The 27366-nt window shown below is 41.9% G+C and overlaps 1 protein-coding gene across 2 annotated transcripts; it reads left to right on the forward strand.

The window, feature by feature from the left end:
* Nucleotides 1–394: 394 nt before the first annotated feature.
* Nucleotides 395–27350, forward strand: mark4a (MAP/microtubule affinity-regulating kinase 4a). 2 transcript variants are annotated; one of them, XM_072374241.1, is made up of 18 exons: nucleotides 395–1048; nucleotides 3168–3365; nucleotides 5252–5305; nucleotides 8801–8849; nucleotides 9171–9236; nucleotides 13088–13158; nucleotides 13252–13308; nucleotides 13764–14000; nucleotides 16127–16246; nucleotides 16343–16442; nucleotides 16541–16650; nucleotides 18082–18268; nucleotides 18583–18794; nucleotides 19988–20091; nucleotides 20562–20846; nucleotides 23045–23127; nucleotides 23671–23715; nucleotides 23816–23964. In XM_072374241.1, the coding sequence occupies exons 1-18, from the start codon at nucleotides 995–997 to the stop codon at nucleotides 23878–23880; spliced, it is 2097 nt and encodes a 698-aa protein (XP_072230342.1). In that variant the 5' UTR covers nucleotides 395–994; the 3' UTR covers nucleotides 23881–23964. The 2 variants fall into 2 exon arrangements, with proteins under 2 accessions (XP_072230342.1, XP_072230341.1); XM_072374240.1 differs by lacking the exon at nucleotides 23045–23127 and having other exon boundaries at nucleotides 23816–27350.
* The last annotated feature ends 16 nt before the right edge of the window (nucleotides 27351–27366 follow it).

Genomic DNA, 27366 nt, shown 5'->3' on the forward strand with positions numbered 1-27366 from the left:
AACTAGATTTTGATTAATTTAATGATAATAATATGAATAATGATAATAGCTGTGGTTACTCCGTAGCAGCTTTTATTGAATAATTAGCAATATAATAACGATTATGATAATAATAGCAACAAAATAAATAAATTAAAGAAGGATTAGTATTATAATTATCAATGCTGTTGTTGTAATAACAGAAAAAAATTGAAGTATTGGGAAAAAATGTGTATAAAATCAGCTCATTTGGAGAAAATTCAGCACAATATGATTAAATTACAACCAGTTGGCTTCAAATGAATCAAATAGGATAATGAGTTATTGTTATAGGGCTTCATTACTGCAGTGTCAAGTCTTTTACTACCAAACCATCAACCGGAAGACTCGTCTTTGTGTGTTTTGGGGAGTCTGATGGTTGTGCGCATCTGACCGACCGGGAATACCGATTTCTGAACATTTCGGCCTTCTCCCCCCGCTGCACCGTAGGCTGTGTTTCCCTTCGAGCGGCTGCAAAGCGGAACTGTTTGCATTGGCGCCGCGGGGATCAAGTGAAAGATTATATCGGTCAGTATTATGACCAACCGAGATGACACACATCCAGTAGGAGCCGTGTTTGTTTTGTATGGTGAAATGAGGCAGGGGGTGGAGAGTCGCCACAGAGACGCTGGGCTCCGGCCAAACATCACCGCATTTTAGCACCTCTTCCATGTTCGGGATTTGCATTGAATTGCGTTCGCTGCATCGCTGATCGGCCCTCTATCTTTGCAAGGTGCATGGTGGAAAATGCAGCTTGTTTGAGGACACCCCCCCTTCCACATATCCATCGCTGCCATGACAGGCAGAGGTCTCCTCTCGAGCACGGCTCGTCGGTCGGTTGGAGAAGAGGCAGATTGATTTGGGACGGTGGGTCGCATCTGCGGATGTTATTCTGTCTGTGGAGCTTGTGAATACCATCCGCGCAAACGCACCGTGATTCTTACTCAGGGAAAACATAAAGGAGAAAGGAAACAACATGTCTTCTCGATCTGCATTACCGTCTGGAAACGACAGGAGCACAGGGGAACATGTAAGTACAAATACTGTGTTTGTGTGCATGCAAATGATAAATCGTGCATGTCTTAGCAAAGATCCCCCTAAGATGCGTGGCCTTTGGTATTCTCTGGTTTTATTCACGGTGCAGGGGGAGAGGAGAGGGGATGAGGCGGCGGGGGTGGGGGGTTAGATGGTGCTATTTTTCCTCGGTGGACGGAAAGACTCTGGATGTGACAGTGGATGGATAGTTAAGCAGAGCAGGCTCTTCAGAAAAGAGCTAACCTTGAGTGTGTGTGCAGGGAAGGAGCTGATGGGCAGCCCGGAATTAGTCCATCTGCATACGAATATGCGCAGGAAGCCTGAAAACCAGCCGTCACCTCTTGTTATATCGCTGGGGAGAGATAGTGATGTCACATTATACTCCTTGCTTGCTTCACTGTGTGTATGTGTGTGTGTGCGCGCTTTCCGTTCAAATCAGATGAGTAGGACGAGAGCACAGGAGGCCAAAATATAGGTATAGTGAATAGCAGGGTTGTTCGTTTGGGAGCGATCGGGGATTACTGCGTAAAATGATGTGCAGTCCATTGCTGCGCAACCTACAAAAAGCGCCCAACCCCAAAGCCAGTGGGTGTCAGACAGCGCCATACATTCAGAAAACAGTTGCGGCCTTCAGGAAAGGGACAAGCTAAGACAGGTTTAGAATATAAGCCATCTTTCTGTCAGGGAATTCAAGGCTCCAAACGCTTCAGTCAAGTCTCCCCCAGCTGTTTGTTAGTATAGCTTTCAATAACCGGGGTGGTTAAACCAGTTGATGACTGTGTGTGTGTGTGTGTCTGTCTGTCTGTCATTCCTCTGCAATCAAGCGATGATGATAGATGAGTGAATTGAGCTGATAAAATGTTACCTTGCCATGATGGCACAGGTGAGACTTGGCTTGATGTGCAACGTGCTGTTGCTGGCAGATTAATGCGCTCTGCTGCCTGCTGTGTGCGCCTCCAGTGTGGCTGTCCGGGACCAGTTGGAGATTGTGTAGAAGGGGTCCAAAACTGTCTGTACTATAGGTTGGGGTGTGGGAACAGGAATGGAAGCATGGGGAGGAGGGAGTGTCTGATGGTGGGGCGTAAGGCTGTATGGTTGTGTTTGTAAGTGTTTTCGTGGAGATGACATGCTGGGGGGATGGAAGTGTGATGCCTCCAGTCCTGGGACTGGCCAGGGACTACTGTGCCGGCATCTGCTCCCTTTATTTACTCTTTCCTCTGACATGCTTCTTTGCACTAGTTATCCTATATCTTCCAGCAATATCTTTTTGTCCCTTTTATTGGAGATAGCTGGATTTTGTCATATCTGGCATGTAATTCCCATCTTTTGTCTTTCCTTCCCTGTATCTTGATTTGTCACATGACCAGATGCTACTGCAGACGCTTTGTCGAAATTTGTATTGTCCAATTTGTGGCTAAAGCTTGGGACTATCAGCACTGCACAGCGATGATCTGAAGCCTTTTAGTCAAGAGGCAAACTGTTAACAGGCCTTTGAAAACTTCCGCTCACAGCTGCAACAGTATAACCTTCCTTGTCTGTCGTACTGCATGAAGGCATCCTTAAGCAGTCAAGTAGCAGACCTCTGAGGAAGATGACGCTGAACCCAAAATGGAAGCAGTATGTTGATGTGCTGGACAACAGCTGTTAACCCAGAAACCAGAGGCTTGTACTCACATGAAGCTCAACTCAGCATCACTCCTTTTTGTCTTTAAGAGCTGAACATATGGTGGAGTGATTGCACCAACGTGTAGCTCTCTCTCAACCCACCAGTAGATTATACACAAAGCCGGGTTGGGTGTTGGAAGCGTTGATGCCTGTGTAGAGCATGCCAGTGATAAAGTCATCTGTGAAGCACGCACTAACTAACAGTCCCTTCTATAAATGCAACAGAGTGAGAGACAGTTTTATTTTTGTGTAGAAGCAGGAAACTTTCTTCATTTTGTTTACTGAACAGACTTCATGATCAGGCTGCAGAGACAACCTATGCACAAGAATGAAAGTCAGAGAGGTCCTCCTCCAGCTGCTGGTGCTGCTGCACTGTCATGCATCTGTTGGGATAGTTGGAGATCCCTTTTCTCTTCTTTCTAACCCCGCTCCTTTTTCTTTTCTTCCAGCATGTGTCACTGGGGGCCAGTCGCTCAGACAAGGCCACCACCCAGTCCAGCCGCTCTCTGGGCGCCCGGTGCAGGAACTCCATCGCCTCCTGCTCCGATGAGCAGCCACACATCGGCAACTACCGTCTGCTCAAGACCATTGGCAAGGGAAACTTCGCCAAGGTCAAGCTGGCCCGCCACATCCTGACGGGCAGGGAGGTGAGAGGCGGGGGCAGAGGAGGGTGAGAGGATGGGGATAAGGAGATGGAGGTGTTGTAGACAGATGATTGAGAAAAACTGATATTTGTTGTAGAAGGAAGTGTACACAGTGTGAGTGAAACGTTTGGACACCTCCTCATGATTTCATCGGCTGGTACTTTATGTTCAAGAGGCAGATTTTACGAGTTATATTTTGCAATATCTTAACTCTGAATTATACATACATTCAGTATGTTTAATTCATACTGTATTTATTAGTATTTAAGTATTTATTCTGCATGTAGAGGAATAGGATGAAAAACTTCATTGTGTAAAGAACACAATGAATTTCAGCGCACTGCCTAAAACAGAGTCAGAAATATACGGAAAAAGATAAATCATGACACATCCACACACAATCCAAGTTATGCTTAAAAGAAATACCATCAATACCATCAATGGCATTGCACAATAAATTCATAAGACTGAATAGAATGAATAGTATTTCACCACAATGTAAATGCCTCGTATTATTGGTATATGTATCCATCCAAATTTATTTTCTATATCTGCTTAATCCGTGGGTCGGGTTGCGGGGGGGCTGGAGCCTATCCCAGCAGTCTGGTATATGTATGTTTATGTAAATGTTGGAGAAAATGTTTGATAAAACTTAATAGATCACTTCCAAGCCATCAAAAACAAAATGTTGGATGATAATTTAAAATAATGTCCGATTGTATTGTGTGACTTCCTGAAATTTCCTGCTGCATTATTACCAAGTATGGACGGAACTCTCAAAATAAAACCCTTTTTGGCTTGATTGAAAGTGGTAAACAAATGGATACGACTGATATCACACTGAGGAGTGAATGTAAAAACGGTAGATTTTCTTAAATAGTGAAAGAATAATTTTTAGGTAGGTCAAACCAGTTTGAAACCAGGGCATTTTCCTTTGTGGTAATAGTCTGAGCTGCACCCTTTAAAGTCAGAGTGGATTAAAACCACTTAAACACACATGACTACAGGTTTGAAGACAACCACTTTCCCGGCATCCGCTCCCTCAGATCCCTCAGATGTAGTTGTCCTCAGTCAACATTTACTTGCTTTAGAGTGTGATCTAGATACTCTGTGTTGAATTATATTTTTAAACTTTGTTGAATGCTTAGAAAATAGATATGGATCAGTGCCATCAGCAGGAAGTGCTTCAGTATGGAATGATTGATTAGCCATAAAAAAAAATAGCAAAGGAAAAACTGAGAGGAATAAATATGAAGAACAAAAAAAAAATTAGAAATATACAGAAATACATAAAAGAACCACATTAAAAAAAAAGATTCCAGACATTTTCATGTATCATCATGTATTAACTTCATATAAAGTTAAGGTGTAGAATAATATGATGAGTTAAAATTTAAATAGACCGATTTTGCATGAAAAGTACTCAGTTTTGCCATATATATAATATATCTGGCATCTAGCTTTGAACCAGCTTCTTTTCCAACTACGCAGCTGAAAAACCAATCCAAAGCCGGCTCCTCACAGAGCCTTTTTTCATTTACCTTTGAATTCCTTTATTCTGTTGGGCCAAAACTTTGTGTATTGATCATCAACCCAACTGATTTTTAAAGTGATGGTTGCTGAAGAAACGGGGAACAAAAAAGGGAAATGCAAAGAAGAAAAAAAAGCATATGATAGCTACCTGTCTACTGGTCTATCTGTATGTCGCACTAGATTAACAAATAATATGAAAATACTTGAAGATGCTTCTAATCTTTTTGAAGAGGGTTTTTTGTTTGTTTGCTTTTCTAGATTTACTCTTTTTGTGGCATTTCTATCCATCCATATTTCATGGTTGAATGATGGTTGGATGGTGATGTCTCCTCATGTCTTCTTCATGTCTCTTCCAGGTTGCAATAAAAATCATTGACAAAACTCAGTTGAACCCAACCAGCCTACAAAAGGTGAGTTTTCCTCTTTACTGATCGATTGTTGAGGAATGTCTGTGTTGGGTTTTCAGGCATGGAAATAGAGCCGTTGTTATTTTTTGTTGTTGTGATTGAGTTGAACAGAACACCAATAGGTGGTTGGGGGGGGGTTCAGGTTTCTCCTCAGCAGAAGGGGCACGAATTTGGGAGAACAGCTGATGGAGAAAGGGCTCGTGGGATGTGATGATGTTTGGCAGGTGCGAAGGACTGGATGGGAGCGAGGGGACACCTCTGCTCCACATATCATCTCTCGTCTCTCTCTTGGCTAATCTCTGCCCTGAGAGGCGGGTGACTCATCTCGGCAAACCGCGGTCACCCAACCCATGCTTCCTCCCTTATGGGTGTGTGTGTGTCTTCTTAATTTGTCATCCCTGGACACACGTGTCTGTGGATAACAAAAGAAGCTGTGATTTTTTGCAGCGGTGCAGAGGCTGACTGAGATGTGATTGGTCACTGTTCATGTGGGAAGGTGAGCGGTGTCTGTCAGTTACGTGGCACTTTTGGGCTCCTGGTTTTCTTTCTGGCACAACTGGAGCAGCAAACTTGTTTAGGATATCCAGACACATGAGGACAATTTATCATGAGCTGATCACACTCAGCACTGTGTCACCTCATGCAGCTGCACAGCACATTATCAGGTAAAGAACTGTGATGTGGAAGAGTACATGTGAGGGGAAGCTTAGAAAGACAAAAACATCCTGCAGTGCTGCTTATACGAGCTCAAGTGTCACTAGCATTTAGCCACAAGTCTCTTCCTCCTCTTTGTTTTTTCTTTTCACCTCCTTTGGCCTTCACAGGCTCCTGTAGCTGTGATGAAGAAGTGAACAGACCACAAGGATCAAATCAGGGAAGGAATAATCAAGCTTCTATATGGGTTTGCTGCATGTGACTTTGCTTGACAGGAAAATGTCTGAAGCAGATGAAGATAATTTCTATTGCAGCTATATCAGTGACCTTACACTGTTACATTGTTGTCAAGGCTTTATACATAAATGCAATTTTTTTTATATCCCTTTGCCCTTTTGGTCTCTGGCTTCCTGTAAACCTGAGACTTTGACTGGTTGTATTTATGCGTCTTATATTAGGACGGAAAATGGATTTTCTTTACCTTACCTGGCTCGGGTGTAACTCGCTTTGCAGGAAGTGTAATCCGTACTTTCATGTGATCCCATCTTACTGCCCGGTGCTTTTCTTGGACTCTCCTGTGAGAGAGTTAGCTGCAACATCTAGGACAGAATTATGGGAAGACAGAGGAAGCGTTGGTCGCTGATTGGAAAGAAAGCGCTACAATTGGCCAGTGAAGATAGCAGACTTCTTTATGTGCCTGTGGGCTGGGGAAAATCTTCAGGACTCAAGACATGAAAGGGACTATATTAGCATAATCTGGACAGTAATGTATGTAGATGTGAGAAGGAAAAGGGGGTGTATTGTTGCATGGGTTAGAAGAGCATGACATAGATTGAGGGAAGTGAAATCGCAAATGAGAAAATCAAAACTAAACATCCATGAAGGAGGATTTCTCTCAGATTTCGAGTTGCACTTTAAAACCCGAAAATATATATCAATTAGAAATTAGATTAAATCCCTTTTGAGTTTGTTTTAAAGACACACATCCAAACAAAAACCTCCATTTTGATGGGATTTGTTACCATCTCCTTGATTTGAATTCCAGCCAGGAGTTGCAAGAGGAGCCTTAGTGCCACAGAGCATGTGCAGTCCTGTCGGTGCCGATGAAAAGGGTCGACCATGTTGCCAGGGGATTGTTTGCTGTTTTGACACATCTTGACCCCTCAGTGTGGCCGTTGCGAGCAGGGAATTAATGAGTTGGTCCGGATGATAAGATGTCTCAGCACTACGTATCCCAAGATTCCCTCTAGCACAGCTGGAAAAGCTGGGAAAGAGCCCGGTCTTAATACCTGGGTTGCTATGGCAACAGTGACGTCAGGCACTGCTAGAGAAGAAGTCTGCTAGAAGAACTGAATAAAGGAGGAGAGAATAGAGGGGGGGATTCTGGAAAAAGAAGGGGGGTAGAAAAGAGGAGCTCATCACACCATCATTTTTAATTTTTTTTCTATTGTTTTTTTGGACAACGTAGATGAGAGATGAGAGAGATGAGGTTTTCTGTGATGGCCTTTTGTTGATGGAGCATGCTGTTATTTACATGAAATCGAGGGAGCTGGCTCAGATTTAATCCCCCTCTGCTGCTCTGACACAAGTGTAGAAACACATCTCTCACTATAGACATGGGAGCTGTGCTCAGAGGAGGAGAATCTGGCTGCAGATTCATCACAGTTGTGCGTGGGCTTCTTGTTGTGGTTCTTTTAATAAAGATGAGGATTTCACAAATTCTCAAACGGATACTGTTAATTTAAGCCTGGAATTGTGTGCTTGCACTGGTCAAAGTATAGTTTCAGCTGCTCAAACGACGGTATATCAACGATTTTGAGAAGTTATATGTCCAACAGATTTCATAGGCTTAACTTGAGAATTGACTGATAATAATTTAACTTGTTGGCCCAAGCCTCATCAGAAATGGTCATTCTTAAGGAAGTCATTCTTAAGGAAGGGAAACAGGGAGAAAAGGCTGAGGTATGCCAAATGACACAAGAAGTGGACTGAAAATCAGTGGCAACAGGTCTTATAGAGGGATGAATCCTCCCCAGAGCCCAGACCTCAACATTATTGAATCAGTGTGGGATCATCTTGACAGAGAACGGAAACAAAAGGCAGCCGACATCCAAAGAAGAGCTTTGGAATGTCCTTCAAGAAGCCTGGAGAACTATTCCTGAAGACTACTTAAAGAAATGACAGAAAGCTTGTCTAACCAGTTTGAATTGTACAGACTCTTTGCCTTTATGTGCTGTTTTTCCATTTATTCTTGTACATGTTTGAATACATAGCTGCACTCATCCCCATTTTTATGGCAATATATAAAGATAAGACGGGAGGCTTCAGACTTTTTTTGCAGTACTCCACATAGTACTGTGCAGTGCTATGTTGGCACTGAATCAAGTGTCCTCCATTGACTAAATGTATTAGTTATCATACATGTAATAGACTTTTAAAAGACATGTTTTTCAAATGTGTGCACCAGAGATGAAGGTATTCTTTCGATCTGTTGTGTGAATTTGTTTTCAAAACATATGTCGTCATACTTCCTATAATTCAGCTCAAGTTCATATTCCCAGCTTATAACCAGTTGTCCAGGGCTAAAAAGTCTTAGATATGATTTGAGATTGAGCAACTGTTCAAATAAAGAATAATCAGCTTTAAAAGGAAATACAGCTGTCAGGTTGTCATGTAACCCTGACAGCCCTTTAGGATCATGTTAAGACACATGGCTTCAAAATGCCAAGAAGCTCCAGCTCTACTGCGACAGGTCTCTCTTAAAGTACATTTCTTCTGATGAGATCAGATCAGACACGAGGCTCATTCATCATCATGATAATAACATTTTGTTTCTTCTTCCAGCTTTTTCGGGAGGTACGAATAATGAAAGGCTTGAATCACCCTAACATAGGTAAGACACTTGCATACATATGATCAAGTTTTATGTTTGTCTATGCGTTTATGCATGTGTGTGTGCGACCAGAGAGAAGTTTGATGCTTTCACTAAGCCGTACATCAGTATACATTTGTTGACTGATCTGTAGCCTCACCTGGAGGTCAGGAGGTTGGATATTCCAAAGCTGAAATGTCACATGAATCAAACCCTCTGCAATAAGACAGACGGGCAGATGGCTGCATTCCTTTATATAATGTGAGCAGGATTTGTGCATGTATTTATTTATTTATTAATATCAACATTTGAGTCTAACCTTGTTTTGTTTTTTGGCTACAGTGCAGCTGTTTGAGGTGATTGAGACTGATAAAACCCTTTACCTGGTCATGGAGTATGCCAGTGGAGGTGAGTACACTACTTCTACTACTTCTCGTGTTTCTCGAACATAAACAGTGTTTCCTCTCTGTTAACGTACCGATTTAATGAATTAGTCATATTCTTTTCATTATTTTTCATTGAGACACTGCAAAGATTAAGACATTGAGAGAATTTACAGTAAAAACAGTTGAAAAATGGTCAGCGTTTTATCTCCAATATGAAAGAGAATCTTTAATGAAGAGTATGGAACCACAACATGAATAACCGAGCAGCCGCTCTGCAATAACTGTGCTTTTGTGTAAAAATACATTAAATATAATTTCAGTAGTAATGCCAACACACTGTGTCTGATGTCTTGTTTATTTTATGTTGCATTTTATGTCAGTGTCCTATCACCAAACTGTTTGTGGCTTGGATTAGATCATTTACCTACTGTGGCCTTGGAGAATATCACAGCCTATATTATTTTAAGTTAAGGCATAAAGACGATAAGGAAGCATTAGGAATTTGAACCTCACCGGTGTATGCAAACAACCGATGATTAGACATCGATGAAACATTAAAGAGTTGTTTTTGGAGTCGTATTTGTCCTTTTTACTAGTTTCACAGTGTAAATATATTTGTGTTGGATTTTTGCAAATCGTTTCTTTGCTGTGTGTCTTTAATGAGATAATTCATGACTCTCTTGCTTAAAACAGCTGTGCAAAAGTACTGAAAATGGGGGCAACAATTAGCCTGCCTCTGCCAAAGGGTATTTAAAGTTTTACTAACAGTTAATTTATAACTAAATAAATGAAATAGCTCTGACACTGAATAATAGTGGAAGAAACATTTTCATCCAGTTTTGTTGTGGTTCATCCACCCCCCTCAGACAGTTTTTAAGTAGCTAGTGTTTACTACCAGTTAGTAACTGCTACTTCTAGCTGTGGTAGTTGGTAAGTTAACCCACTAATCTTGATCCATGTCACATTAAGCGAACGGAATCTAAAAGCAAAGATAGTTAAAGTTAGATAGTGTTAAAAGATAAATAAAGGTCAGTGAATTGATGTACTTTGAATAATTTATGCTAATAATACTCAGTTTGACCATGAAAATGTTGTATAAATGCAGTATTATTATTGTTACTGTATTCACCTTTATACTGCAGTTTTTACAGACAGAAAGAAGCAGCCACATCAGAGCCAAAAGAGCATATTTTCAGATAAAGCCCTGGGATTTCACAAAACAGAGAAGAATAGGGATAGCTTTTGAATCAACTGTCCCTAACCCAATAATTACACTTCAGATAAAAAGTTCAGAACACATATTTTCATCTTTTCACGGGAACTCTGAATCCATATTTGTGAGAAGTTACTCCTTTGATGGTTATATTTTGCAGCTTATCCGCTGTTCATGCATGTTCCCAACTGATAGAGAGTTCATGTTCAGATTGCAAGAGCATGTTGGAACTTGAAGGGTATAATGTGAAGGAGGGTGTAACTTGAGTTTAACTATGTAAATCCCACAGAATTACAAGAGATGTCAAAAGGAGGTGTTAACACGATGACAGGCTGTGTAGAGATGGTAGAGAGATATGCACACTGGAGGTGGTTTTTCAACCTCAATTTGAAGAGATTTTGACCTTATTTCCACCAATTAAAATCTAACTTCAAGATAATCGTCAATCTACCAAGGAGTGGATGTCCCAGCAAGTTCACTCCAAGGTCAGAGAAACTGCAAAAAACCCAAGAGCTACATCTCAGACACAGTTAGGATGTTACATGTCAAAGGTCATGACAGTACAATTAGAAAAAGACTACAAATAACATCTGAACAAACCACCAGATTTCTGGAGCAATGTCCTTTGGACAGATTAGACCAAGTGGAGACATTTGGTCATAATGCACCATGTTTGGAGAGCACAAACCCCTCATACCGGCGGCTGTAGCTCAGGAGGAAGAGCAGTCGCCCACCAATCGGAAGGTTGGTGGTTCGACTCTGGCTTCCCCAGGATACATGTCGAAGCGTCCTTGGGCAAGACACTGAACCCCACGTTGCTCCCCCAGTGTATCATTGGGTGTATGAATGTGTGTGAATGCTTAGAAAGCACGTAGTTATATCCTAAGACGTGCTGTATGAATGTGTGTGAGTGGGGTGAATGCGGCATGTAGTGAAGCGCTTTGAGTGGTCAGCTAGACTAGAAAAGCGCTATACAAGTACAAGTCCATTTACCATTTTACCATACCAGCCATCAAGCAAAATAGAGGAGGGGTGAGGAGTTTAGGCTGTTTTGCAGCCACAAGACCTGGACACCTTGCAGTCATTGAGTCCACCATGAACTCCTCTGTATACCAAAGTATTCTAGAGTCAAATGTGAGACCATCTGTCTGACAGTTAAAGCTTGGCTGAAACTGGGTCATCAGCAGAACAACGATCGCAAACACAGCAGCAAATCTACAACAGAATGTCTGAAAAAGAAAAGAATCTGTTGCAATGGTCCAGTCAAAGCCCAGACCTCAACCTTATTGAATGCCGTGGTGGGACCAATGGTGCATAAACAAATTAAAAAATTGTACTTGCCGCTAATGCTAACGCATAAGATTTTTTCCACAGTTTTGTGGAAAGCAGAAAATGCTGGGGCCGATGTTTCCGATGTTTGCAAAAGCTGATCAGCCCATAAGGGACGTCATGGGGTTGTGTTTTGATCCCTGCTATAGTCATGATTTCTCTTACTGCTGCCCATTGCTTCTTTTTTTTCATCATAGTAGCTATTGAAAACTGATCAAAAGCAGAATAGAACTGCATGAAAGCCACAATGGCCTCAGGGGGGGGTCACACAGTCATAAATGGCCAATCATATCAAATCAGATGTGTCAGTGTTTGTATATACTGTGTCTTGCGTAATTTAGCTCATATACAGTATACTGGTTTCTGATAAGACTACTAATTAAAGTTTGTGATTCTCAGTAACATATAAAAATGTTGATGACTCATGCTGCACTTGGGTTCATAAGCTAATTTTGCATCCACTGAAAGACTTTATTGAATTTTGAGTTTGATCTGGCCCTGTGATGGACTGGTGACCTGTCCAAGGTGTACCCCGCCTCTCACCCGATGACTGCTGGGATAGGCTCCAGCCCCCCCGCGACCTGACCGACGGATTAAGCGGGTATAGAAAATGGATGGATGGATGGAGTTTGATCAGATTTTTCATCGTGATTGGCAGAGCCTGGTCCTACTATCAGAGCTGACCAATCAGCAGCTCTTCCCTAGTTTATCTTGTAATAAAAAGTGTGTAAATACTGTATAAAGAGATTAAAATATGAATTTGTTACTTAGTTATTCTATAGTTATTTTGTGAACTTTAGGAACTTTAAACTTTAAACTTTGCTAAAATTAGCTAATATTAGCCATATTAGCTTGTGCTCGGGCCAAACCAAATTTCACTGTAGCAGCAAAACCACTGAGCATATTCTTTCTTCCTTTCAAAAATAGCCTTATCTATATAGGACACAAATTCAAGCGCTCTAAGATGTTCTTGTAGGCAGACCTTGACACCTTTGGTCAGACCAAGACTTGCTTTCTAGTGTTTTCAGTGTTTAAAATTGTAAGCAGGCAGCAGCTTTGAATTGTGTGGACAGATATGACAGTAGTATTGATCGTCTCATCAAACTCATGGCGAGAAGATGCACTACCCATTATGTTAAACTACTCCTTTAATTCTGTTTTACAGCAGTCTTCCTTTGAGAATAGTAAAACTGATAGCTGCACCTTATCAAATATTAATATCGGAATTGATGTTAGTGAAAATGATTGTGTATATCAGCAGGATTTAATAAACCAATACTATAAAAATAATGCATGTGGCTTTATTACTTGAGTGATGTGCTTGCTTACAGGTGAAGTGTTTGACTACCTCGTGTCACATGGGAGAATGAGGGAGGTTGAAGCCAGAGCCAAATTTCGACAGGTAGAATCTCTTAACCTTCTAATGTCCACATTGCACCCATCGCTCCTTTTCTTGGTCTGCACTTCAGGTCTGTCTGCGTCCCTGTGTTCACAGATTGTCTCTGCTGTCCACTACTGCCACATGAAGAACATTGTCCACAGAGATTTGAAGGTGAGACGCAGCAGATGATGTTTTGGGCATCTTACAGAGATAAGTGTTTGGAGGATTAAGGCAAGTCCAAGAGTTGAACATTTCTTGCACTGACAGATTATCTTCAAATGAAAGGCAAAATCTGGGACCAGTCTTAATCTGTCACTGAAAATGGCTCTTTAGCATCTTAATCACAGTTGAATAAGACGCTAGAGCCGAAACAAACGTTGACATATATACAGTGTGAGTCATGTCTAGTATCTGTGATGTTAGCCAACATGCATATCCCCTTCCCTGTCTCTCTTGTTGGAGGTGTCTTCTTTTTATTCTTTATCTCATGTTTTCTTTCCTCCCCCATTCAATAAATATTCTTCTCTGCTCCTCCCTCCCTCCCTCTCTTCCTCCCTCAATGTTTTGTCTGTATATACTTCCCTGTCCATCAACTCCACTTCCTCTGAATGCATGCACACACTCAGGCGGAGAACCTTCTGCTGGATGCTGACGCCAACATCAAGATTGCCGATTTCGGATTCAGCAACGAGTTCACGCTGGGAAACAAGTTGGACACGTTCTGTGGCTCGCCACCCTATGCCGCGCCTGAGCTTTTCCAGGGAAAGAAGTATGATGGGCCTGAGGTGGACGTCTGGAGTCTGGGAGTAATCCTCTACACTCTGGTCAGCGGCTCACTGCCCTTTGATGGGCAGAACCTGAAGGCAAGTTGAAGAGAGTTTCTGTCTTTTGATCTGTTTTACATGAACAGTGTTTTCCTAAAATATAGAAATGACTAACATGTTATCCATCTGTTACAGATTTGTAATATACAGTGCTGTGCAAACATCTTGAGCTAGCCCTCATTTTTGATATATTGCCAGGAAAATGTGAAATACATGCAGTGATTTATTAGAAGTGCAGTATTTAAGGCAGTATTAAATGTATAAGGAAAAGCAGAATTTGTACAGTTCTAACAACCTTGAAAGTCAATATTTGGGCTGAGCACCTTTATTCTTCAACACATCTGAACCTTATTAGACAAGCTTTCTGTCATTTCTTTAAGTAGTCTTCAGGAATAGTTCTCCAGGCTTCTTGAAGGACATCCCAAAGCTCTCCTTTGGATGTCGGCTGCCTTTTGTTTCCATTCTCTGTCAAGATGATTCCACACTGCTTCAATAATGTTGAGGTCTGGGCTCTGGGGAGGATTCATCCCTCCATAAGACCTGTTGCCTCTGATTTTCAGTCCACTTCTTGTGCCATTTGGCATAGCTCAGCCTTTTCTCCCTGTTTCCCTTCCTTAAGAAGGGCTTATTGACAGCCACCCTTCCATGGAAACCATTTCTGGTGAGGCTTGGGCCAACAGTAGATGGATCAGCTGAAGGTCCAGATGCATCTCTCAGGTCCCGTGTCAGCTCTTTGCTGGATTTTGTTCATCTGCTGTAGATGGTTTTTTAGGCCTGCCACTTCTTCTTTTGTCCTCCACTTTTCCAGTTTCCTCAAATGTTTTAAGCACACCCTGCACGCCATGCTGAGACATGCCAAGTTTTCAGCCAATCGCTTTTTGGGAATCATCTTGACCTAGTCTATCGAATTGTGTTCTCTTTGGTATTTTTTTGGAGACACAGCTAAACAAATGAGAGCAAATGTTGTGTCTTTGTGACAGGCTGCTAACAAAGTGCCTAAAGATAAGCTAAATTGTCTGTTATGTGTAGACAGAACACTGCTTTGTCCCTTGAATTAGGTGTCTTTTTAATGCTTGAATCATTCAAAGATCAGTGTTAAGTTGGGGTTGTCCAAGACCTTTGCACAGTACTGTATGTTACAAACCTCAAACACTTTGCACACATGCACCTACATTCATTTTGAGTAGAGCTATTTTCTTCTCTTCACCACTTTGTCACTTTGATTAGCTACAAACGTTTTCTGTTCATCGACGTTTGATCGCTGTGGGTTTATCAGAGCCACTCTTTTCTCTGAAATCAGCAGAAATGCCCTTTAAAGCACTTTTTAAAGAGCTGATGGGAACTGCACTTGTCATTTGTTCATCCATTGTTAGGAAAACATACTTCCTGTGGCAACTTCAAAGATTTTCTAAAGCTACTTAAAAAAAGAAAATCTGTGGTATGCAAGCTTTAAAAAGAGCAAGTAGTTGGGTTTCCGTTGCTTGCTGTGTCCTCTGCTTCCCCTAAATCAGCTGCTTATCATGATTGGAAAGCTATATAGGCTGTGTGTCTGTGTATGTGCTCTAAAGTAAAGGCCTTCAAGTATCCATCCTGTGATCATGCACGCTCACATAAGAGCAGACATCATGATAAATGTGGCTTCACCTTCTTCACGCAGCTTTGTCTCAGTGTGTTAGTGGACTCTGGTGATCTTTTCACATCAATGGCGTTGTTCAAAAGTCTTGACCATTGAGATTCAGATGTCGCCTTCATTTATCTTTAAAGCATTGAAGTGTCATCCATAATTATGTATTTGCTTGTGTTCTGTAATGTCATTTCACTGTGATGTGGGACCTGCAGCTAAAAATATCACAAAGTGGAGTTATTCTGCATATTCTGGCACATGGCAGGGGATGACCCCTCAAAGCTTTACCAGCGGGTGGAGACAAAAGTGAATTTAATCCCTCACGTATCTGACAACAAGCTGCAGTGAAGGATGTGGGGGTTTACGTGTCCACACAACAGGCAGTTGCAGACTATTGTTTCATCCAATTGAACTTGGCAGCAAACTTAATAGCTGTTTGAAATCCTTTAATACACAATGAATAAGTTGTCTCTTTGTCATCTACGTTATTTAAACCTCAACAGTTGTTCTTTCGCTGCTTATTAATGCATGTGGTCAACAGGAGTTAAGGGAGCGCGTGCTGAGGGGAAAGTACCGCGTGCCCTTCTATATGTCCACCGACTGTGAGGGCATTCTTCGGCGATTCCTGGTGCTCAATCCTTCCAAACGCTGCACCCTTGAGGTAAGCGGCGTAAAACCCACTCCATAAAAAACTACAAAGGCTTCTTTTGTGATAATCAAACTCAGATGAGGCTTGTCAATCTTTATGTCTCTGCAGCAAGTAATGAAGGACAAGTGGATAAACACAGGGTATGACGGGGATGACCTGAAGCCCCATATAGAACCTGTTGAAGACTACAGTGATCCAGCTCGCATAGGTGAGTCACCTTCGCTTAATGAGGTCGTGACGCCAGTTATTTGGCTTCACAGTTTCTTTTTTTTTAACTGTCATTTTCGGTTGTGTGCGTTTACACAGAGGTGATGGTCGGGATGGGCTTCACTTCGGAGGAAATCAAAGACTCTTTGCTTAATCAGAAATACAACGAGGTCACCGCCACCTACTTACTGCTGGGCCGAAAAGGCGATGTGAGTTCATCTGCTTTTGCTTTATTTGTATTCACTGATAATCCAGACCAGAGTAACTCACAAACTTGCTTTTTGGGGGGCTTTTTTCCCCTTTTAAACAGCCTTTTAAATGCAAACAGTGATTTTAATGTCGTCTCAAAAGAAATCGACAGCACTAAAGTTAAGAGACAGAATATTTCTGTCTCATCTTTTCAACTCCCTCATCGACATGTTTAGCCAAGTACAAAAAGAAAAAAAACAATACAGGTAGCCGTCATACATAAGGAATACTTTGCTATGCACTATGCTATGCACGACATCTCCCTCAAACCTCTATATATAACATGTACAAACCCGATTTGCAGAAAAGTTAGGAAGTAATCGGCAATGACAAAAAAAAATCAGACATCAGTAATGTGTTCATTTGTTTAAACCCTTATTTATGTAACAGACACAAGTTAAAATAAATCATTTTCATTGTGTTTTTACTGACCATTTTTTGTAAAAATGTGAACGAATGAAAAATTTGATTCAGCTACATAAGAGAGCAAAGACAGATGGAAAAGTCTATAGACTATACATGCAACAACGTTCTGGAGGATCTACCAGCCAAGCACAGAGTGTTTGCCAGCATCCCACATCTTTATCTTATTGAAGATTTATGCGGCATCATGTAGATGAGATCCAGACAACAACAACCGTGGACTGTTGAGCAGCTGACATCTTATATCGAGTGAGAAAGGACATGGGTTCCTGTGAAAAACTGGAGCTGTATGTGTCCTCAGTTTGCAAACATTACAAAGTTCCACAAAAGGAAGGGTGATGTAAGACAATGGCGAACATGCTTTTTTTTAAAAATAAATTCTAGATTTGTTTATGTTTTGTAGGTACAATGAAGTTGATTTGTGAAGACGCTGAAAATCAGATCCTTTGTCCTTAGGCCTGTTAAAGAAAGTTTTAACTATTGAACAAATCACAATTTTAGGTTTTTGTAAATAGAAAATGAATATTGAGAAATTCTATATTATCGCTCGGTTGATGAGTCTGTTTGATAGAACATTTGTGCACCAAGCAAAACTGAATGAAGTCTGCCTGTGGATGCAAAATTCTGCCACGGACTTTCCCCCATAAGAAAAAGGGACCACTCTGAAGGTGCTGGAGAGCTGGTAGAGGCCGCTTGAGACGGCAAAATTTTCACTTTCAGAAGTTTCATTTCATGTTACATTCATTTTAAGTTCTTTGTTTGTAGATCTGGGTTTAGTTCAGAGGAAGATATATATATATGTTAGAAGGAGAAAAAATGGCATATGTTGTATGATAAATGAATAAGCAAGACTTAGAATCTGCACTGACATTTCACGCTTGACAGCTTCCACATTCCTCCTCACGTTCAACCCTTCAAACTCCCTGCACTCTGACACCTTCTTGTCTTTTTCCTGTGGGACATCATAGGAGAGCAGTGATGCCCGCACTGCTAGTACCCTGTCCCTGGCGAGGGTACGGCCGAGCCCCATCACCAACGGGACCAACAAGCACTCCTCAGCCACTGGCTCCTCCTCCTCCTCCACCTCCTCCTCGCATAGCAAGACCCAGCGCAGTGCCTCCACCTACCACAGGCAGCGACGACACAGTGACTTCTGTGAGTCTCTTCTCCTCTGTGACTTCTTTCCGAGTCATACATTAACTTAAACCTGGAATGCGGCGCTAAAATGTTTAATATTATGATTGAAAGTAATTGAAGTAGATACCAGCGGCCATCTTATTGTACTTCCATGATTGATAAACCTTTAGGGAAGTTTCAATGCAGATTTTCCACTATACAAATTGTTGGCTGTTGTTATCGATGTGAACTTAACTGTAACTTAACTGTTTATTCCTTGTATAAGTCATTCGCAGAATATTCCTTATATGAGTCTCTGTCTGTCTGTGCCCCTGCTGTCCTCCACAACAAAGGCGGCCCTTCCATGCCCGTCATGCACCCCAAGCGGAGCCCGACCAGCACGGGCGACCGGGAACTGCGGGAGGGGCGGATGCCTTCACGTAAAGCCAGCTGCAGCGTGATGGGGAGCCACAGCCTCCCTCCCTCCAGCCCAATGGTCAGCAGTGCCAACAACCCCAACAAGTCAGAGATCCCGGACCGCCGTAAAGACATGACCGCCACCACGGTCAGTGACCCAAATCCTTCTCATGCGGATAAAGCTGGAACTCAAAGCAAAGGGTTCAGGCTGTTCACACCAGGTTCTCTGAGAAGGGGAGCTCTGGTTTGCATATTGATCAATGAATATAGATGGGGTTGTTGTAAAAAGAAACGCATGTCGCTCCAGGGTCGTTATGGGTTAATGGAGATTAGCCTAAATATGAACAAAAACTCTGATATGGGTCAAGTTTGTTAATGCACTCATTAATTGGTTTTCATCCTCAGTGCTCTCATCAGATTGGCTGTGTAGTGCTGGATAAGGCTTCAGTAATGCTTGTTGTGTTATCTTTGCATTACTGTATGATAAACTGAAGGCAGGTGTTGTCTAAAAAGTACATACAAAATGAGAGTGTTATTATTAATTTGAATCGTTCTCTATAGACTCTTTGATGTTGCCCCCCCACTGCATGCAGAACCTTTTTACCTCTTTATATTGGGTAACACAAACTAGTGTTTTCCTACATTTAAACGTCTTGAATTTATTTGATCTAACCTCATCTTTTTCATTGATTTTCTTTTCTGAAGATAGGATTCAAATAGGAACTATGCTGTGTGATATGATAAATGACGACACATAGTTTATGATCAAATATTTTGTGTATTCTTTGAGGAGATTAAAATCTAGATATGAAGTGTTTAAACGACCTTAGAGATGACAGAAATGGAGAATTTTGCATGACTTGTGATATAGAAACAGTAATTGTAATCTTTGTAATTGTTTTCCTTGATGTATTGCAAAGTGAAACCAGAGCGCTACAGTGTGCTATAATGTGTTATAGGACAAAATCAAGTAAATAGCCCAAAGGAAAAAAACGAGTAGTCATTGTAGGGAGTCATGTAAGGCTGTTGCAGTGAGCAGCAATGACCTCATATACTGATCCTTAATGGTCCTAATCGTCTCTGGCTGAAGACATTCTCATTTTAATTGGAGCATTGTGTAAAGGATATGCACTTTTGTTGATTATGTTAAGAAGCGTGGGCAACATTCTTCTTTCCAAAACAGAAAATCAAAAAAATAAACAGATGAATATTTAGATCATACCATACCTTTGTGTTCCACTTCTGGTACAGTAGTTGCACTGTCAGAAAAAACTGTCCAGCTATGAGTATTTTAAGAATCTTAGCTAATGTCGGTCTCCTAAACTGTCTCTCTCTGTGTAGAATAACATCCCTGGAAGCACCATGACACGCCGGAATACCTACGTGTGCACAGACCGCTCGGGCGCCGACAGACACTCTCTGCTGCAGAACGGCAAAGACAACAGGTACTACTTTGTGTGGGTCTTGTTCACTGCTTACCCTTGGAAGCCTCTCACAGTTAAATCGACCTGTGGCAAAAAAGCAAAAGCTAAAAATGCATGAACAAGCAGCCATTACTTTTCGTTGCCTTTCATGTTGGCTTTGAAGCACCACAAGCTACTGTGATGCAGTTGGAAGGCAATGGTAAAGAGATAAACAAACTCTGTTGTTTTTATATGTCTGTCATAAAAGAAAATGTACATAAAACTATGGACCGGATATGAAGCTGTGTGTGGAGAACAGCTGTTTTTGACAGCAAAAGATCTGTTATGTTTAAGGTCTTTCGCTAAAATGGCAAGTACAGTCGTTTAAACAAAACGGATTAAAGTGGAAGTTTTAAACAAAATAAATTCATCCTTTTACATCAAATACTTACTAATAACTAAATGCCTGAGGTGGCTAAAGACAAAATGCCCATGTTTCTTCATCCCTGCAGCTCCCTGAGCCACCGCATGCCTGCAGCTTCTCCCTCCACACTCAGCATGGCTGGAGCTGGAGCCGCTTCCTCCTCTTCTTCTTCGGACCGATGCCGCCTGACCCGAGGCTCCACGATCCGCAGCACCTTTCACGGGGGGCAGCTAAGGGATCGTGGACCACCAGTCTACTCTGCTCCACCCACATCACCGACCCTGTCCCACCATGAAGCCAGCCCACTCCCTCATGCCCGCACCAGGGCAACCTCCAACCTCTTCACCAAGCTGACCTCGAAACTCACTCGCAGGTAAATGCTCGCTGCACGTCACATGTCGTATCAAGAGGAATAAAACAACTCGTGCTAATAAAGTAGCCAGTTTTATGGCTGTATGAGTTTTGGTTAAGTGTATTGGAGCCAAAATAGTGAGATAGATTGAATAGTTTTCGATCTGTCTTACAACTACTGGTTAGACATGAAAAGATTGATACAACTTCCATGTGGATGTGTTAAATATGAATGAAGCAGGAGACACTTAGCTTAGGATGATTGTTTTTGTCCATTATTCAACACCATAGTTCAAGAACAGATTGAGAGATCCTCCCCATTTTTCACATTGTAACATCGACTGAATTAGTGATGCTAATCTTGAGTGTCTTGCCAAGATTAGCATCACTAACTCAGTCTAACTTCTTCTCTAATACAGTTAAAGATCCCAGCTGTCTTAATTGAAAATTACACTGAAAACTATATCAAAATAGAGAGACATAGAAGTTAGCTATATTAGGTGAATGGATTTGAACATCAACATTTTACTATTACTTGAACAATATTAGCTCATTGTGAAATTAATGGCAGCAACACATCTCAAAAAAATTGGGACATGTCCATATTTCCTACTGTGTAGCATCCTCTCTTCTCCTAACAATAACCTGTAAACATCTGGGAACTGAGGAGACCAGTTGTTGGACCTTCGGGGGAAGACTGTTGTCCCATTCTTGTCTGATATGAATTCTAGCTGCTCAACAGTCCTGGATCTTCTTTGTTGTATTTTGAGTTTCAGCTGGTGAAAAGTCTGGACTGCAGACAGGTCAGTCCAGAACCCGGACTCTTCGACTACAAAGCCATGCTGTTGGAATAGATGCAGTATGTGTTTAACGATTATTTTGCTGAAATAAGACCTTATCTGAAAAAAGACATCATCTGGATGGGACCATATGTAGCTTTAAAATCTGATTATAACTTTCAGCCTCGATGTAGTGTTTCAAGATAAAAGCTGCCAGTTTTATTGACACTAATGCACTTCCATACCATCAGAGATGCAGGCTTTTGACCTGAGTACTGATAACAAGCTGGAAGGTTCCTCTCTTGTTCAGTCAGGAGGATGAAGTGTCGATGATTTCCTAAAAGAATTCCAAATCGTCTGACCACAGAACAGTTTTCCGTTTGCCTCAGTCGATTTTAAGTGAGCTTTGGCCCAGAGAAGACGGCAGTGTTTCTGGATCATGTTCACATATGGCTTCCTTTAGTGGATGGCACGGTGTTGACAGACAGTGATTTCTGGAAGTGTTCCTGAGCCCATGCAGGGACTTTAATGACAGAATCATGTCTGTTTGTAATGCAGTGCCGCCTGCACACAGAAATGCCTGCAGATTCTCTTATTCTTTTGATGATATTTTGTTTCCGTAGATGATGGAATATTAACATTGAGAGACATTATTCTGAAACTGCTCTACAATTTGTAGACTTTTGCACAAAGCTTGAACCTCTGCCCGTCTTTACTTCTAAGAGACTCTGCCTGTTAGGTGCTCTTTTTATCCTGAATCATGTTACTGACCTGTTGCGAGTTAACCTAATTAGCTACACAACATCACTTCCAACTTTTCCAGCCTTTTGTTGCCCCCGTACCAGCTTTGTTGCTGCCATCAAATTCAAGATGAGCTCATATTTTTTATCAAAATATTTTGACCTCTGAGAATTTCAAATCCCTATGTTTTTATTTACATTTTACACAGCATCCCAACTTTTTTGAAGTAGGGTGTGTTGTATGTATTCTTTACAGTCACTAGAGACATGGCTTTAGGTGTCACTACGATCAACTTCTGCTTTTTTTTCATTGGCTGTAAAACAGAAGAGCATCGGATCTCTAAAATTAAATCATATAACACCAAGATCATAAAGTTCTGCCTTTCAGCTTGAGCATCGCTTGGGTTTGGGTCCATGTTTTATCAAAACGTGTTCACTGAGGCCTTTTGGCAAGCCCTTCTGTAGCCCTGGATTATCCGCTGCTCCCCTCTGCCTCCCAGTCGTCATAATCACACATGTCTAATCTTATCAAACCTCAGCTTTATCCTTGCCAATCAGCTCCCGTGCTGCACTCCTCTTCACCACTTTCTGTCCTGTGATTCAACTATATTCTCTTTTACACCCCTCCTTCCCCCAACCCCCTGCTCCTGCCCTCTTTTTCTCCATCTTTATCTTCTGCTTTCCCGCTGTTATGGCATCAGGGTCAACCTTGACCCATCCAAGCGCCAGGGCTCAAACAAATCAGTCTCGGGCTGTACTCTTCCACAAGGATCAAAAACAGTTAGTAAGTTCCCATGTCTCTCGCTTCTTTCTTGTCTGCCTGTGCTGCCCCATCCGTCTGCATGGCCACACTGGTATAAACTCGCGTCACAGTATGCCTGACTTTTTCGTCCTGCCTGCCTGCATGCCTTGTTAATAAATTTTCATTCTTTCTAGGTCCCACATACGCGGTTACAAGCATGGTTGCAATCAGATAATATTAATTTGAGTTTTAAAAAGGTGTTTAATTATGTAATTTAGTGGGTGAAACATAATTAATGTTTACTCCATGTGTGAGCAATTAATAGAAATTTGCTATGCAGAAGCAACACGAAGGACAGCGTAAATATCTGCATGCCATCAGGATTGTGAGTTAAAGACTGGAGAAGTGCTTTCCTGTAAGATGAGCACACAGTGTTCTGCACATCACTTGCTTGTTGTTGCTGAAGCTTGTTTGGTTGCACTGTGTAGTATTTACTGTTGAGTGCCATCTCATCTGACAGTTGTGGATTGGATGTAAGGCTCATTGTACCTTGCTGGATGATCTCTTACTCTGTTTGCTCTACAGGGTCACAAATGAATCTGAGGGAATCAGGAGATTTGCGGTCACAAGGTGAGTACTTGTGTTCCAGCTGCTTACATAGACTAGTAGAGCAGTCAGGGCTTTGTGCCTGAACGTTTTTCTGCCCTTCCCACTCCTCCATTTTCTCTAGTTGCCATCTACCTGGGTATCAAAAAGCGTCCGAGCCCCGGGCCGTCGGACGTGGCTGGAATCTGAGAGGAGGTGGGCGGCGGGACCCTGCGGAGGTGGTAATGGCTCTGCGGGAGGCAGCGCTCGGATGTGGCTGCCAGGTCCACCATTCCGGCCCCTTTCTGCTCTCCTGCACCCACGGCGTGGCAGGGGGCCGCGTGGCTTTTGAGGCCGAGGTATGCCATCTTTCCACGGGCACCTCCGAGACTTCTAACGGGGTACGCTACACGCGACTCTGGGGAGCACCGCTAGCTTTTCGGGACATTGCCACCCAAATCTCTAAAGACCTTGAACTTTGAGCCAGAGGGTGTGTTTGCGTACGAGTGTGTGTTTTTGTGTGAGTGCTGGTGTGTGTATGTGTGTGCAACGGGAATTTAAAAGGGAAGAAGAAAAAAATGGGCAAGGGGCTGGACCCGAGAGAAAAAAATTCTCTTTCTGTCTCTTTGAATTATCCCCCCCTGCACACACACACGTACACACACTGATACGCACACTACTGACCCGTAAAGTAACGCAGACTGAAGCACCCCCTCCGTCCACCCAATCACCCCACCCAGCTCAGTCAGCTTCTTCACTGAGCTACTGCAGCCACTGGATCTGGATCAGATGGAATCTAGTTGAATATTTTTATTGCTACTCTTAGCCATAATGACTCTTTATTTTGTTATTCTCTGATCATTGTTTTTACCCACAGCCACTTTCGTCACCACAGAAGAACATCTCTTGTCAACCAGACGTCACTGACCACCGAGTCCTTTCTTAAACTGTTCCTTTGTATGTCAGCTGCATACACTGTTCATTCTCTTTTCCTTACCAATGATTATCGGCTGACTTTTCATCACCTGGGGGACAATATTACACACGCGAAGATGGGCCAATGAGCAGCTGCGGAGTGTTGCATTGCTTTGATTCATGTACATACAGCAGTGACGACTGCGCCGGATTAAGGTCAGTGGGAGTTGATGGGTCTTTTAAACAGCCAATCAGAGGCTGATGTGGAACACACATAGCCAATTGGTGACAGATTCTGACACTGAGGAGCCAGTGAGATCTTGAACTTCATGAACTCATGGTATTGTGGCCTCTCTATCATAATAGTGTCTTGGCGTAGCACGAGCAAAAAAATTTAAATAGTTATTTTTTCTGAAAAACAAAACAATGTTTTAATCTTAATTCTAAACTGACTAAATCAGATTGGTATCCTTTCTTTATAAACTATGATTGCTGCACTCTGATTGGCTGGATTAATTGTCTGTCAGCCCAGTCACTGACAGGAGGACTAATCATTTAGATTTCCAAACCTCTCACCCTTTTTAACCTTCTTTCAATGAAACGACAGCATACGGTGAACCATAAACCATAAAAAAAACAAAACAACTTTCTATAACCAAAAGCCCTCAACTGTTGGAATCTTTCAAGCACCGACTACTAACAGTATATCATGCAAACCTTACCCCCTCACCCATCCACAAAATAAGAGATGCCACTGTAATTCTGTTGTATTTTCAATGCAATGCAACTCCTCTACTGGTTCTATTCTGTGCCATGTGATCTCACCTTACTTATCATCTCATATCGGTGGGAAACTCCAAAAGCGGATCAGCCAAGCAGCAAAACCTCTCAGATTACACACCCACCGTAGGCAATGTACACTCCCAAATGTCCACTGCTTTTTTCTTGTGGCACAGTATATAAACTGCTCTGTCCATTATTGATGACTGTGGGGGATCAGCGGGGAGTGTTCTGCATTTAGAAAGGCACGATGAAGGCAGTGTGGACAATGTTTTCTTCTTGTTAGTCCAGTTGCCTTTAAAGTGAACAGCCCCCAGCGCCTTCATACAGTACATATTTAATGTAAAAAGAAAAAAAAGAAAGCTTTCTATACTCCCTCCCTGTTTTTAGTGAATAATGTACTGTGATATTTGCGTAGGCTACAGAGGTCATATTGTTTGGCTGCTGATTTACTGTTAATACTATCTCTCAGTTGTGGCTTTACTCATGGTGGCCCTAACGAACCGACCCATCCTTTCCCTGCACCTGTCCCATTCCCAACTATCATGCACTCACCATCTCCCTACATTTAGCAGTGATGCCAACCTCATCTGTCTGCCGCCTTCATACGCACCGACAGCTTTTTTCTATCATTACAATGCGCGCTTGGCTTTGTTTCCCACGGGGAAACTCTCAGTCGTCATCCACTCTCTCACATTGTGTGACATCTTCTCAGTCCTGTTTGGTGTGTGCTGTTTCATGGAGTCCAACAGGGGAGGCTCGTTTTGACCTGCCATCCCCCTCAGGTTCAGAAGCAGTCACCAAAATGGACACCAGGAGTCTGTCCTTGTCCTCTCCCTGGACGTTTAATCATTGTGGTGTATATTAGCATTAGGTAATATAGACCTCAATGCACTTTGCTTTGACTTGAACCAGCTCCTTCCAGTGTACCTATATAGGTAATGCCCAGAACTAGCCACTGGAGGGTGCCAATGTCTTAAATGTGAAACACTTCAATTTGTGGATATTTGCACAGGTACTTTATTTATTTTTTAGAATAATATCATTAAAAAACAGGATTTATATCAGTCAGTTGATGACTGTATATAAAGTATATGAATATAGTATATATCTTAGAGCTCAAGGTTTATTTATAGCTAGAGCAAGGGAAGTAAAACTAGATTAAAGCAGTTTTTGTCAGTGACAATGGGGAACAGAACCAACCTGCAATCCTGCATGACTTCAGAGTGTGGGTTTTAGTGGAAAAAAAATTAAACATGACGCACACCTAGAATTGGAGGCTGTATGAAATGCAGACACTGTCAGTTTGTAGACATGCTAAATGAAGCGCCAGATCCTTCCCCCCCCCCCCTTTTACAAAAACAAACAGAAGGGCTCCGGTGAGATAAAGTGACTTTACTCCACCTCGTTGCTGGAGGATAGAAGTTTGACTTGAATTTAAACAGATCCTGATAACTCCATGACACGTTGAAAAGCCCTGGGATGCAATCAAGCCATAGAGAAGTTATGTTATGGTCTTCTGTTCTTATGTATCAATCAGGTTGTTCACTGAGTATTTCAGTGAGAATTTTTAATGGGAAATGTAAAAATGAACTCACCCTGATAGTATAAGGTGGATGGAACGTTGTGTTGAGGAGGAATCTACTGTGAAAACTTCTTGAAAAGAGATTTTGTTGACCTGAGTGTTATTGAAATACTGTACGTTGGTCTGGTTGTGTGCAAGAAAGCAGTATTAGGACCCCAGGGGGCTCGGTATTTAACATGCACCGTCATTTCAAAACCGATTTTGGAACCAGTAAATGTTATATGCAAAATAGACTGAAGACACACACAGTTTGACTTGTACGAGTCATTTTACTCTGCTCTGTTGTAAAATCCCTTCTCTCAGAAGAAAACTGTAAACTGAGATTGAGTGGTTGTGGTATTTGAGGAGTACTTGGAACTGAAGATGAATAAAATTCACTGATGTTGGCATTTTTTTCCTTTATTCCAGTGTCTTGT

Source organism: Leuresthes tenuis, unplaced genomic scaffold (genome assembly GCF_036924035.1).
Source record: "Leuresthes tenuis unplaced genomic scaffold, fLeuTen1.0.hap1 SCAF_21, whole genome shotgun sequence".
Lineage (NCBI taxonomy): Eukaryota > Metazoa > Chordata > Actinopteri > Atheriniformes > Atherinopsidae > Leuresthes > Leuresthes tenuis.